We start from the raw sequence: 15331 nt of genomic DNA on the forward strand, positions 1-15331 counted from the left end.
TTGAAGCCTGGGCGCGGACATGGCACTGCTCATCAAACCACGCTGAGGCAGCGTCCCCCATGCCACAACTAGAAGGACCCACAACGAAGAATATACAACTATGTACTGGGGGGCTTTGGGGAGAAAAAGGAAAAAAATAAAATCTTAAAAAAAAAAAAAAGACAAAATTCTGCATCACCAATACCCTCAATATCATGGAGGACAACATATTATGTAGAAAAATGCAAAGTGATCAGAAAATATTTTAGAAATGTCAGACTCAAGGTGAAGTTTTGCCAATACATGAAAAGTATTTTATCCGATATGCATTTCTTAAATTACAGGTGAGTTTAAGTCATGACATATAATAGTTTGAATTTCCTGTTTATGTTAAACAAATGTCTTATTTTATTGTCTTAAAAGAACTCTGTATGCTAAGGAAATGACACCATTTTCAGTCATTCAAATTTCATATATGAACTACTAAAGTAGCCTCCTAGTCTCCCAAGACTATACAACAGCCAGTGTGATCTTTTTAAAACAAATAATTTCAATCTCTTATCAAAGATCCCAAAAGAGTTTCTCATAGCTCTTCAAATAAAAATATAAACTCCTGCCATAAGTGGTCTTTTGTGATCTGGCCTACTTTCCCACCTGGTTTCACATACTCTTTTCCTTACCCCCTTGCCTAACAGAGTTCCTGCTACTGCCTATAATTTTTTTTCCCCACAAATACACCAAGGTCTAAATGAGGACTTTCACTCTTGCTGTCCTACTTAGAAAGCTCTTCTGTTCCTCCACTCCCCCATGCCCCATGGATGACTCCTTAATTTCCCTCAGATTTCAGCTTAAATGTGCCCTCGTGCAGGCCTTTCCTGATGGCCTTGTCTAACATAGGTCCCCCTATACTTATAGCACCTTATTTGTTTCCCTCAGATTTTGAAAGTTGCCTAGAGGTAATTTATACATCAAGTTTAAAAAGAGCCCATGCCCTATAGTAACACTTTCAAAAAGTTGCCTTTAAAAAGTTGGAGACAGAAAAGGTGGTTTTAAAAATGTTAAAAAAATTATGACATTTAAAAAAATGGGTAGAATCTATATATCCAAGAACAGGCTAAGCAAATCTATTTACAACTTTGAAGATATTAAAATCATTGTTTTGGAAATTATTTATTAAGTTCATATGGAAATGCTTACTTAAAAAAATAGACAACTTAGGTTTGTTTCCTATGTAAACTAGAAAACTTAACACACAAGTAAAAGAAGAAAATTATGACTCAGAAATAACCACTGGTGACATTTTGGTTTACATGCTTCCAGGATATTTTCAGTGCACACATATATATATATATTTACAATATATTTTTTAATAAAAACATGTTCACACTCTGATATTGTGTAATTGTATTTAAAAATCACACTATATTACATACATCCACATCAATAAATATATAATTACATTTTAATGACTGCATTATATTCCATTTTATGGACATACATAATTTTTAAAACCAATTAGCTATTATTATGAATTTAGGAATTTTCCAGTTTTTCATTACAGCATAAAACTGAGAAGACTATGTTACTTATACATGCTTGAATGCAGTTCTTTTATAAAAGCTCAGAAAAAATTGTTAGGTTAAAGGTTATGAATATTCTCACTTTGGACACACACTGCTTACATGTCCCCCAGACAGGCTGTATTAATTTACGCTTCCATCAGAAGCCTAAAGAACACTGCACCCTCACCAACACTGGGTCATTCCACTCCTTTTAATATAATATACAATGTAGCAACAAATGAACACTGACCACACAAAAGAAACTAACGGGCTTGTGCCGGGGAGTGGGAGAGGGAATGAGAGAGGGAGGGAATGTGAACAAACCTTAAGCTGCAGCTCTCTCAACAGTGTTAGTCTCTGCGTGCCTGTCCTGGTAGAACACCTGCAATGCTGAGCGTGACTCTAGTGCTTAGAAAAAAATACTGACTCCATGCAACTTTTGCCTTATACAATCATTTAAAACCCGGCCCTTATTTTAAGTTAAGCCTACAATGAAATGCCAAGCAAAAAAGAAAAGGCACAAAATTTATTGAAAAACCTTAAACATTTAAATGAATACCTACTATGGGTCAAGTACTAGGAGTAAAACACTCAACAACTTAAAGTTCCCACCTTACAGTTTAGAAGACAAGATACATAATTAAACAGGCAATACTGTGAAAGTGTGAAAAGCGTTGTTAAAGCAGATATGGGATACAATACCTAAAGGATGCATACGCCAGGTTAAGGTCCAGAGAGTGAAGAGTAGCAGCAAGAGGTGTGGCCTGAAAGACAGTTAAGAGTTTGAACATGAAAAGTCTTGTAAAAAGATTTTATCTTAAAGGAGGAAAAAGGCAGTGGAGGATTTAAAAGTCAAATGTAATATAATCAGCTTAGTACTCTCAATGGATCACCCTGGGAGCACTGTGGAGAACAGAGGAAAGGAAAGCAAGCTATATAAACAGTATCGTTCACTGCGTTATTGCTGCTTGTTACAAAACACCTGGAGAGGAAAATGGATGAAACAGGTTATGGTACATCCATATGATCAAACACTAAGCAGCTATTAAGAACGAAATAGAACTACATATGCTGACATAGAAAGATATTTTTAAAAAAAGATATGGAATGAAAGGTATGACAACTTTTATGAAAAGAAAACAGTATATTTGTACGTACACAGAACAAAGTCTGACAGAAGGTTCACTTGTCCAGTGTTAAATTTCTAAGGCAGCAGAATCTGGGAATGAGGAAAGGCTTTCCCTTCTCTTGCGTAGGACAGAGGTTTACAGTTTTTTTCTCGCATGCGTTAGTTTTATAATTAAAAGCTACCAACAAGAATAAAAAATAATAGGAGGGTACTGTGGTAGCTGCATACAAAACATTGGAACAAAGTAAGATTTGAGTCAGGGAAACGAGTCATGAGGCCATTGCAATAAAATCCAGGTGCAGTCCTCTGGGTGAGACTGAGAGTCCACAGCTGCTGGTGTGCCAAAATTAGTACATAAATTCCAATCCCCAACCAAGCAGAGCACAACCCCCCTTTCTGAGTACCACTTAAGATGATCCCCTCATGCAAGGACCACGTGCATTTGGGATCACTTTCCAGCTGGTGCCTGCTACTGCTATACCCTTGAGGGCTGCTAATCCTAGCAGACCAAAGGAATACTTGCATCCACAGCATGACTGCAGGCTCTCCTTTCCAAGCCATACGTGAATCGTATTAGACCCAAGTGTCCATCGTCTTCTTAGAACCTGCTGGGATTTCATCCATCCTCCCTCCAAATTGTTTTGACTGGTCACAGCCGAAAGTCTCAGCCAACCCCCAGCTCTGATCTTAGTTTCTCTCTCAGTACTGTCATCATGACAATCTTCTGCATTCCTCATGCCCCATCCAGAAACCCCAAATTCCTGCCCTTCTGGAAACCGTTACCATGGTGCACTCTGAGATTCCCCTGAGTGACAAGCTCTTTGATGTCCTCGACAACTTCCCTAAACTTTCCCTTCATTGCCTCGCCTTAACTTAAACTTGGCTATGCCCTGGAAAAAACCTACTTGACAACAATCATCAAAGAAGGGCTGTTTATTTCCACGCACACTGTGGCCCCCATGCTCTCCAGTATTGCTTCTAACAACCGCAGCCTCTCATAAAACCCCTGCTTTGAGGCTCCTTATCCCAGCTGGCATCCCACTCTCCGTCTTTCTTCCTTGTTGCGGTCTCTATTCCACTGGACCCCTCCTTCCTACACTGTGCTGTTTGCTTTGCTTCCTCCCCACTAGAGGCCCACTGCTAACCAGGCAAGACTTTCACATGCATGAGCATCTTCTTCACTAAAACCTCTGAGAGGTCGTTCATCCATTTTACTCTCAGCAGACAATCTTACCACAAAACTTCCAATCTCATGTCTATATTTTACTAGCTAGCAACAGGGGGAAGGGCTACTCTTGGCCAGGGAGGCTTGGGGGAGGAGTTGTCTAAGTGGACATGCTGCTACTCTAAGCAAAACTGGGGTTCTATTAGTTAAGGAGGAGGAGGAAATGTGTATCAGGTTAGCAACCAGCAGTGTCTGATCACTGGGCCAGAAAGCAGCTCTTAAGAAACCAAACAAACAGCACTGTATGGATCAGATGCTCTGGGGACAGCTCGATTAACTTACATATAAGGAAACAGGTAATTAAAACTAACCCGTCCATTCCTCCTTTTCTTCTGAATGGTGGAAGCAGCCCTTCTTATAGCAAACATCAACCCTTCTATCTGTGTTCCAGGTACCTCCACCCCCTCCTCAAGAACATTATGGTATCGCCTGTACCTCTTCTAGGCCTGCATATTTAGCCTCTCCATACCGGATACATCACATTAGAATTTAAACATGTTCTAGTTCCTCATAGTTTTAAAAATATTTTCCCTTGACCAAATCACTCTCCAGCTACTATGCTATCTTTCTCCTACTATTCAGACTTATCTATATTCAGTCTTTACTTCTTCATGGTTTACTGATTCCTAAACTCATACCAACCTACCACCCAACCTCAACATGTCATTATCACCAACTAGGGTCAACAATAATCTTCACATTGCTAAATGATGTGTTCACTTTCCAAGACTTCATCTAATTTGACCTCACACAGTATTTAAAACAACTGACTTTACCTTCCTTCTCGAAACACGTTTGTCTTGGTTTGGTAAAACTCCAGTCTTTCTGGTTTTCCTCTTATCCACTAAGGTTCCTTGTTTTATCCTACTGTTAAATATAGGCGGTCTTCATGGTCAGTGGTAGACATTCTCTTTTCACATTTTCATCCATTTTCCCTATGAAATCTCAGTCACCTCCACAAAGCCTATCTTACTGGTGTTGCTGAAATATGTATCTTTATCCCAGACACCTCCTCAGGTCCAGAACTGCATTATCGGCCTGTTCGTCTGGATGTCTCAGAATTCTGTATAAAGTTAACATTGCTAAAACTGCAACTACCACCTTCTTCTTCCATCATAGGCTCCTCCTTCCATATTTTGCTTTTTTAACAAAACTAACCTGGTCAGCATCTGTAAGACCAAGTAGCAAAATCTCAAGGGCTTCATTCAGCATTTAAAATTGGTAACTTCCCCTCTAACTGAAAACTCTCTTGGTTTCTAATACTGAAATGTTGGGATTTCCTTCTTGCTTCTCTGATCACCTGTTTTCAGTGACCTCAGCTCCATCATCTCCAACCTAAGCAAAAAAGTTCTGTCAACATTCCTCCCTTTTCTATGTTCCTATCCAAATTTGTACATCCAACATAAAACATTTAACTCTACATACCTCTGTGGTCTTCTCCTTTTTCTTAGACAAGGTTACTATATTGACTGTATTCATACACTGCTTTTAAAAAGGTCAATAAGCTTATTTTTCTCACATAAAAAGATATCCAGATGTAAGCAGTACAGTGCTGGTACAGCCATTTAAAGATGTCTCTGGGGAACCAGGATCTATTTCTTCTATAACATGCTAAGGCCACGGTTATCATTCTCATGGTCACAAGATGGGTCCTTCAGTTCTAGGAATGGAAAATTCAAAGAGAGAATAGGGAAGGCAGAAAGGCAAAGTGCAAAAGGCACAGAGAAAAAACCAGCTGAGTCACTTCCCAGTGATCTACTTTTGATTACTGGAGAATGAGGTGTATGACTACACTGGGCTGCAAGGAGGCTGACAAGAGTTACATAACTAGACACATTGGTGCTGTGAGCTAAAAGACGGTTGTCAGTAGGGAAGCATGAGCTGGCTGTTCGACTGGCTACTAGCAATATCTGCCACACCAGGCCTGAAAGTAACTCTCAAGACAATACCAATAAAGTACTACTGTATAGTCCAGATACTCTGGACATAATGCAATTAACTTAGAAATCAATAATAAGAAGGTAACTGAAAATCTTACCCCACACATTAAAAACTGACAATTCTAAATAGCGATGGATGAAAAACATCAATAATTAGACAACATTTAGAAATAAACAAGATAAATTAACAGAGCTGACTGTGCTATGTAGCTATGAGAGTATTTAGAGGACTATTTATAGCTTTAATGCTTATTTTAAAGAACAAAGACTGATACGATGAGCTTGGAGCCCACCTTAAGACAATGCAAAAAGCAATTCTACATTCCCAACTCTTACAGGGTTTGTCTCTCAGTCAGAATTCTCTTGTGTGTAGTAAGTGAGGAATTCTGACGAAGGTTTTTCTGCATCGGTTACATTCATAGGATTTCTCTCCCATATGAGGGATGAGCAACCACTAAAAACTTTCCCAGAGTCACTGCCTTCGTAGGGACTCTCTGATGTGTATTTTCTTGTGAGCTTTAAGTTGAGAGCTTGTGTTGAAGGCTTTTCCACAGTCACTGCACTCATGGAGTTTCTTCCCAGTGTGTATTCTCTTGTGCACTATAAGGTAAGAACTTGTGCCAAAGGATTTCCCACAGTGATTACACTCATAAGGTTTCTCTCCAGTGTGAGTTCTCACATGAGCCTTAAGAGACGTTTTTTGACTAAAAGCTTTTCCACATTGGTTACATTCATAGGGTTTCTCACCAGTGTGAGTTCTTACATGTCTCCTTAGGGTTGAGGAATCATGGACGACCTTCCCACATTCTTTGCATTCATATTGTTTCTCACCCTTGTGACTTCTCTTGTGCAAAGTAAGATAAGAAATCCTTTTAAAGGCTTTTCCACACTGATTGCACTCATAATGTTTCTCTGCAGAAAGAGTTCGCACATGCATTCTAAGGGATGAGCGACCACTAAAACCTTTCCCATAGTCACTGCATTTATAAAGATTTTCCCCAGTGTGTATTTTCCTGTGGACCTTAAGATGAGAGCTTGTGTAGAAGGCTTTTCCACAGTCACTGCACTCATGGAGTTTCTCCCCAGTGTGTATTCTCTTGTGCACTATAAGGTAAGAACTTGTGCCAAAGGATTTCCCACAATGATTACATTCATAAGGTTTCTCTCCAGTGTGAGTTCTCACATGAGCCTTAAGAGACGTTTTTTGACTAAAAGCTTTTCCACATTGGTTACATTCATAGGGTTTCTCACCAGTGTGAGTTCTTGCATGTCTCCTTAGGGTTGAGGAATCATGGAAGACTTTCCCACATTCTTTACATTCATATTGTTTCTCACTCTTGTGATTTCTCTTGTGCAAAATAAGATTAGAAACCCTTTTGAAGGCTTTTCCACACTGATTACATTCATGTTTCTCTCTAGTAGAAGTCTGCTCCTGTTGCTTACAGGATGAACGATGACAAAAGGTTTTGTTTTTATTACATGTGTAGGAATCCTCCACCACATGAAAATTGTTACATAGAGGAGGCAAATTATGTTTGAAGTGTATACCATGTTTGGAGCACGTGGACTCTTTTTGTGCTGTTTGAGTTCTTTCAAGATGCCACAGGGCACTATCATATTCATAACTTTCACAGAGCTTCTCACTTACAGAGTTTTTCTCATAATTGTTTAGCATCAAATTATGTTTTAAACACTCAATATCTAAGTAACATTTATGGCAATGTTTACTGGTGGAAACTCTCTTTGAAAAAACAAGTTTTGATCTAAGCTTAGAGTTTTCCTCTAATTCATGACAGTCACAGAGTCTCTCCTGAGATGCTGTTTTCTTTTGGCTAAATGTCACTTGCCTCAAACGTCCCTCTGGAATCTTGTGCTGTTTTCTGATCTTACAGCATTGCCAGTCTTCTCTGAATGTAGAGGACCAATCATCCACTGTGAATCTTATCATTTTCACTCCATTGGACAATTTGTCCCCCAAAATATTCTGCTTAGGAGTTGATTCTTTGGCTTTAAGTTGAATCTCCCAGTCTGAATAGGTGCCTTGGGGAATTCTCCTTTTTATAATTCTTATCTCTTCTTGACCCAACAGGGAGATCACAGTAGGCTTGCATAATTGATATTCCACTGAAGTGAGATTTATGTAGTTTTCCAACATCACATCTCTGTACATACTTCTCTGAGCAGAGTCGAGCATCAGCCACTCCTCCTGGGTGAACTCCACAGCCACATCTTTAAAGGTCACTGGTCCCTGTAACCACGTTGCCGGAAATCCAGCCCCCATCCTTTCCTCCTCAGATTTTCTCACACAGAAACAGGCAGAGTCCTGTGCAGGCAGAGACCATATGGGGGATAGGTCAGTGGCCGTCATCTTGAGAGTCTGAAAGTAACAGCTGCCCACACAATAGGGTAGAGAGATCAGGATGTTTCTTTTCTTGCTTCTCTGATCCAATCAGGGCTGGGATGCATTTCACTGGGTGTCCTCCCTGTAGCCAAAGAGGCAGGTTCAGGTAAAAGAAGAAAGGTGGAAACAGGGCCCCATTGGATGCAAGGTAAAAAAAATTGTAGGCCCTCTCACTTACCTCCCAGAAACATCTGATCAGTTTAAACTCTTTACTGGGATTTGTACTAACATGCAATATAGTCACCCTTGGCCCCCTTCTAGACTGTCATCTTGGTTATTTATATTGGCTTCTCCTGCAGACTGCTTCTCAGCCCTCGGTGGAAAGAGCATGCATTATTAAAAAAATAAAAATTAAAAGCTAATGAGAACCAGTCAAAAAAGGCATGGTTGTTTAATTAAATTTCATGAATATTTTTCAACTTTTAAAGTTAATTTTTTGGAATGGAAAAGTAATTCTCCTGCTAAACACAAATGTTTTAGGAAAATTTATTTGTCCTATATGTAACTTCATGTTTACCTGAATAACATCACATATGATTACTAGGGCTGATAATTTGGCTGCTACCCTACTGAGGAATTTTATTGGAGTTATTAAAAGTAGATACGAGACTTTGAAACAAATGTTCATTTGATTACCTCCAATTTAATCTCTCTCCCCAAAGTCTATATTTCCTTATGATAACTTATTCCATCTAAACCTGGACAGGAATCAACAAAGAAGCATGAACTACGTTCCAAGCTTTGGGAGTGAGGCTTTAGCCATATTAACAATATTAGACGTCAATTTTTTTTTTTTGCTTTTTCTCCCCAAATCCCCCCAGTACATAGTTGTGTATTTTTAGTTGTGGGTCCCTCTAGTTGTGGCATGTGGGATGCTGCCTCAACATGACCTAATGAGTGGTGCCATGTCCGCGCCCAAGATCTGAACTAGTAAAACCCTGGGCCGCCAAAGCAGAGCATGCAAATGTAACCACTAGGCCACAGGGCCGGCCCCAAATGTCAATTTTTTTATGGCTGAATAATTTTTACAATGGCTTTAATATAAATAGCTAAACAACTCAGTGTAGATACAAAAGGTGAATACCTGCATACTTTAAAGATTACAACAAATCATAGCATAACTTATTATGCTAATGTTTTTACAAGTCTCACTTTTTGAAAATTAAATAACCTTCAAATGCAAGCATTCTACCTCAGTATTATACTTCAGTAGAGTTCAGTTTTGATGGACAAAATTATACAATTTTTATTTATTTATTTATTTCCAAGGAAGATTAGTCCTGAGTTAACATCTGCCAATCTTCCTCTTTTTTTCTGAGGAAGACTGGCCCTGAGCTAACATCCGTGCCCATCCTCCTCTACGTTATATGTGGGACGCCTACCACACATGGCTTGCCACGCGCTGCCATGTCTGCACCTGGAATCTGAACCAGCGAACCCCGGGCCACTGAAGCGGAATGTTCAAACTTAACCACTGTGCCACCGGGCTGGCCCCTACGATTTTTATTTAGACAAAGATCTTTGACAGGCGGATTGTATTCTGCCACTTTAGTATAAATAATATAGAAATAGATTTCTGTCTGATTTGCTCATTGCTGTATTCTGAGTACCTAGAACATTCCTCAGCACATGAGAGACACTCGACAAATATTTACTGAATAAACTGAATGAATCTATGGCAATTAAGGTTTTGTGGAGGAGCTACTTTTTCACATCCCTACGCTTCTTTCAGAAGGAAAACAAAATCAGAAAGTTAGACTTCCTCTTCAAAAGAAGGAAATGAGTTTGCTTTCTGGTTAGAGTTGTTAAGCTACGAACTGTATTATAGCATCATTCTTTCATTCCCCATAGGTTTTCTTTCTAGTTACAGGACTAATTACAAAAACTAAAAGACTTTACCAGACAACAGGAAAAGATATCTGAATAAATGGAGAGATCCACCATGCTCATGGATGGGAAGACTCAACATAATAAAGATTTCAAATTTTCTCGAATTAGAATTGCATTGGCAATTTCATTAATTTACACATCCAATAGAGATTTCTTGAAACATGACAATGTGATTTTAAAAGTTTTATAGAAAAATGAAGGCATATGAACAACAAGGCAGTTATTAAAACAATGATTTGCCCTATTCTATTTCAAAACCCATTATAAATCTCTGGCAACTTAGAATGATAGTGGGGCAATAATAGAAAACAAAACAGACTAACTTCAGAAACAGATTCATGTGTAGCTAGACATTTAGCACATGATAAAGGCAGCATTTAAAATCAGTGGGAAAAGGATGAACTAGTTGTTAAATGGTATCAGGACAAACAGCTGTCTGTGAAAAACATAAACCCTACTTCACACATTCCCTTTCCCAGATGGATCAAAGACATAAATATCTAATAGGAATTTCAGAGGAGGATAGAAGGAATAGAAAAAAAGCAATACTAGAGATAATAGTTGTTTTTACCCCAAGCTGAAAAAAAGCTATAAGTCCTTGATCTTCAAATGTATATACCACAAACCATGCTGATTTTTTTTTTTGCTGAGGAACATTCGCCCTGAATTAATATCTGTGCCCATCTACCTCTATTTGTATGTGGACTGCTGCCACAGCATGGCTGCTGATGAGTGGTATAGGTCCACGCCTGGGAACTGAGCCCGGGCCAATGAATTGGAGTGTGCTGAACTTAACCACTAGGCCACGGGGCTGGCCCTGAATAGATTTTTAAAATCCACCAGATACACTGAACATAAACTGTAGAATGTCACAGATAATGAGTAAAATTTTAAAGTTACTGGGAAAAAAAAAGCAAACTACCTACAAAGGAATACCAATCATACTGACTACAGACTTCTCAGCTGCAAAAGTAGACATCAAAAGACCACACAATATTTTTAAAGTACTAAAGGAAAACAATATCAACGTAGAATTTAATAGTGTGCTAAAGAGTGAGAGCAATATAAAAGACACTGACGTATTTCAAAGCAACAACAGCATCCTGAAAGATGCTCATAATAAGACAAACACACTTGAAACAACATTGAGATATAATTTCTGTAAGGCACACTTTAAATTAAAAGAGAATTAAAATTGCATGAACCTTATTTGGACCATGAGTCAAAGAAATTGTTAAAAAAAAAATAAGCATTTAGGAAATGGAAACTTTGAATACTGCCTAGATATTTGATATTAAGAAATTATTGCTAATTTTGTAGGTGTGATAATAATGTCCTGGTTATGATTTTTAAAGGAGTCCTTATCATTCAGAGACAAATTCTGAAACATTTACAAGTAATACATCATGTCCAAGATCTGCTTCAAAATACAGTGATGAACACTATTTCGCTTTTCTATGTTATGAAATTTCATGATAAAAATTTAAAAATCATCAGAGAAGTATTTCATTTGCAAAACATAAGTAGGATGTTATAGGATTTTTTTAAGTCAAATCACACTATAAGAGGCCTCATGAAATTTAACATTAATATAACAAAAAGCTAAAATAGGTAAAAAGGCTTACAGTTGAGGAACTCTTCCAGAAAGCAGACCCCCTCCATCCAAATAAAGGAATGAGAGCGCAAAGGTAAGAAAGTTATATGATCAATTTCAAAGGTCCCACACTAGATTATTCAGAGTTCCAGAAAGAAAGAGAAAATGGGAGGAAGCAAGAATCAAATAAATATGGGAAAAATTCCTAAAAATAACAGAGTATCTAAGGACTGATCTATCAAAATGGGTAATTTCTTTAAAAGATTGGAACTAAATATATCACCATAAAATTTTTGAATACCAAAGATAAACTGATAAACCTAAATGTTCCAAGAGATGATAAATTGTTTATATACAAAAGAATAGTAACAGGCACAGAATAGGACTTATCAACAGTAACACTGCTCCAATTTCTATCTAGCTTTGCCAGCTTTCTGAGGGAAAATAATTTCCTATCCAGGACTTCTATACTGGGCCAAAATACCAGTCAAATATGAAGACAAAATAATTTCTACTCATACACAACCTTCATCTATGTAACTCATACAGACCCTTTTTCAGGAAAGTAATAAGATTATAATCCACTAAAAAGGGAACAAAAACAAATTTCCAGAGGCCAGCTCAGTGGCATAGTGGTTAAGTTCACGTGCTCTGCTTTGGGGACCTGGGGTTCACAGGTTCGGATCCCAGGCGCAGACTTACACCACTCAAGCCCTGCTGTGCCAGCACCCCACGTACAAAATAGAGGAAGACTGGCCCAGATGTTAGCTCAGGGACCATCTTCCTCACAAGAAAACAAAAAAGAAGTTTCCAGGAAACAGGAGATCCAACACAGAGATGAGGTGAGGATAAAAGGAAGACCTAGTACACCAGTGTGTGGCGCACCTAGAGAACGTCTAGACTGTAGGAAGATGGAAGGCTCCTGGAGACAGGTGTTCAAAAAAAGGAGAGAAATGGTAAGATTATATGACAGCTTTGACCTTGAAGAAAATGGAAGAAAGGCATCTTACATAGGTTTAAGGAAGACAAAGCAAATGAATAAAAAAGGCATTAAAAACAAGAAAAGTAAAATTTGTACAAGAAAGAAACTTCTTATGGCTCAGCAGTAAACACTATTTATATAGTCATCACAATAAAAACACTAAACATGCATTTAACCAAAATTTGTGAGAAAACATTACAATACTTGCAATATAATTACATTTTGATTTAAGGATGTAGGAAGGAAGGCAAAGTGTAAGAGTCAAAATTCTTGTTTAACACAATAAGAAATTGAAAAATGTCTCAAATTAAACAATTAAATTAAAAGACTGAAGACAATTCAAAGCTAGAACTGCTTAAAAATTTGAAAGTGGATGCCACTGAGAAGAACCAGGGGCCTCCTGTTTTATTATGAGCCTTTTAACAATTAGACTTTCAAAAATGTATATACCATCTCTTGGAAAGTAAGTGTAACTATAGGACCAGGAACAGAATTTGCCTCCCCAAAATGTGTCTCTTTGGCTTGATTATTCTGAATGAGTTATCACCACAGATAATTCTAACTGTAGTAGACAAGATGGCATCTAGCAAGGGCCATTTTATCAAAAGATCTCTTTCGGGTCTCATTGTCTATACATGGCCCAGCAAACATTTGCTTTTCTCCATGTGAACTGTCTTCCTCCCCGTTGAAGACCTAAACCACAACGACCAGCATCCTCTTGTCTTTAGCTGAAGATGGTGTTTAAGGTGATGGCTTTGGCCATTTTGGCGAGTTACTCAGTTTTCCCGGGTCTCTCCCATGTATATATGTTATTAAACTTTTTTAATTTTCTACTGTTATTCTGTCTCATGTCAATTTAATTCTTAGACCAAGAAGAAGGACTTACAGGATAGAAGAATTGTCTTCCTCCCCTATAGCTGATAAATAAATGAAAAACGATAGGATACATTGGAGTATATGAGGAAGCGATCTGGTTTAAAACTAATTCAGCCTGACCATGTTTTTTCAGAACAGCTGACATGACCTGTGGAGCACACACTGTACATCTGCTTTAAACATTCAGGATGTCCAAAGACAAGAATGATGCCCTTAAAGATAAAGATGTATCTTAGCCCATATCGGCATTCCTTAAGGACGAGCATCTCTTCCTAAAAACTAAAGATTAATTACTGACCTGCTGTGCTCACCTTGTGACCTCTGACCTGCTGTGCCAGCAAAGCAGTCTCATGACTACTGTGAAAGGGACATTCCTATTGTACATGATGTACGCTCTTTATTGCCAGATAGTACACAACCACTCTGTACAGCTTACTTCTTTGGTGCCCCTCCTTCCTGGGGAAGGCAGGCCCTGGGCTACAGTCCTCAAACCTGGTTCATAATAAACTCACCCCAATTTTGATTTATAGATTGATTATGGATTATTTGTGGGACATGGCTATTTTCAACTGTTGAATATTAAAAAACAACAGACACAGGAAAAGCTCTGAACACCTAGTAGAACTTACCCTTTTGTAAGGGAAACCTACATCTACATAAGAGAAATCTCCATTTGTAAGTGCCTTCCTCTCTGTGCCAGGAAGAGAAGGATGACTATAAATCTCCAGAAACTTTTATCAATGGAGAAAGCAATGACTTAAATCTGCATTAACAACTTCATCCTTGCTTACTGTGCTTTTCCTGGTAAGCTCCCATAACTGACCCCATTTTAACGACAGGATGTTAAGGTTATTTTTCAGGGCCAGCGAGCCAGCCAGGAGCGTGCACAGAAGAGAAAATTTTGATCTGCCAATCGAGCCTCACCCTGCCAGTGCTTCCGCATACCAGCCTGCCCTCCCTGCTCCCTTCAGCCTCACCCCTTACCTTGGACGGGTGAAGCAGATTTGAGAGCCTGGACTGTGCAATAAAGTCCTTCTTTCAAAGACTGGTGTCAGCTTCTGTGCACATCAGGAGGCGAGCCCTTGCTCGGTGACATGAATAAACTACAGAAAAAATAAATGAACTAAGCAATCAAATCAAGAAATAGAAAAACAGCAACAAAGTAAAAGAAAATTTAAAAATAGAGAGCAAAAGTTACTCTAACAGAAAACCAAAATACAAAGAGATAAGACAAAAGCAAAATACAGATCACAAAAACAATCCAAACCTGCTTCTTTGAAAAGATTACTGTAGATGCATATGTAGTAAGACTAATAAAGAAAAAAGAGACGGTGGCCTAGATAAAAGACCCAAAAAAGGAAAAATAGCTACAATCATGACAGCAATTTTAAAACATCACGAAAAAGCAGTGATTTAAAAAGTCAGCAAAAAATTACTATACCAGAATAGTGTGAACAATTTTATGCCAACAAACTTGAAAATTCAGATAAGATTAACAATTTTCTAGAAAAATGTGTCCACAATTGACTCAGTAAAAGCTACAGAACCTAAATCAATCAACTACCATTAAAAAAGTTGAATCAGAAGTCAAATATCTACTCCTAAAGATTTTAAGGCCAAAACATTCAAGTGAAAAACTATTTTGCAGAATAGGATATAGAAAAAAAATCTGTGCCTCCCATATTATTTGTGACACTTGTAAAATCTTCTCAGTATATCACAAAGAATGGTGCTGCAAGGAGAGTACAAAGGA

General features: G+C 38.2%; 1 protein-coding gene across 9 annotated transcripts in view; it reads right to left on the minus strand.

Annotated features, from left to right (window-relative positions):
- ZNF891 (zinc finger protein 891) overlaps positions 1-15331 on the minus strand; it is a 30839-nt gene that overhangs the window by 14233 nt on the left and 1275 nt on the right. For 3 of the 9 annotated variants that reach the window (XR_011542518.1, XR_011542517.1, XR_011542516.1), the window contains exons 2-3: positions 14563-14681; positions 2244-2305 (exon numbers count right to left, since the gene is read on the minus strand). Coding sequence is in view for 3 of the 9 variants with exons in the window: in XM_070629443.1 (XP_070485544.1) it covers positions 6308-8203 (1896 nt within the window). In the remaining 6 variants the exon portion in view is untranslated. Of the gene's footprint in view, positions 1-1130; positions 8319-14562; positions 14682-15331 lie in introns of those variants that run through there. The other 6 variants (XR_011542515.1, XR_011542514.1, XM_070629445.1 and 3 more) reach the window with 6 other exon arrangements.

This window comes from Equus przewalskii, chromosome 7 (genome assembly GCF_037783145.1).
Source record: "Equus przewalskii isolate Varuska chromosome 7, EquPr2, whole genome shotgun sequence".
NCBI lineage: Eukaryota > Metazoa > Chordata > Mammalia > Perissodactyla > Equidae > Equus > Equus przewalskii.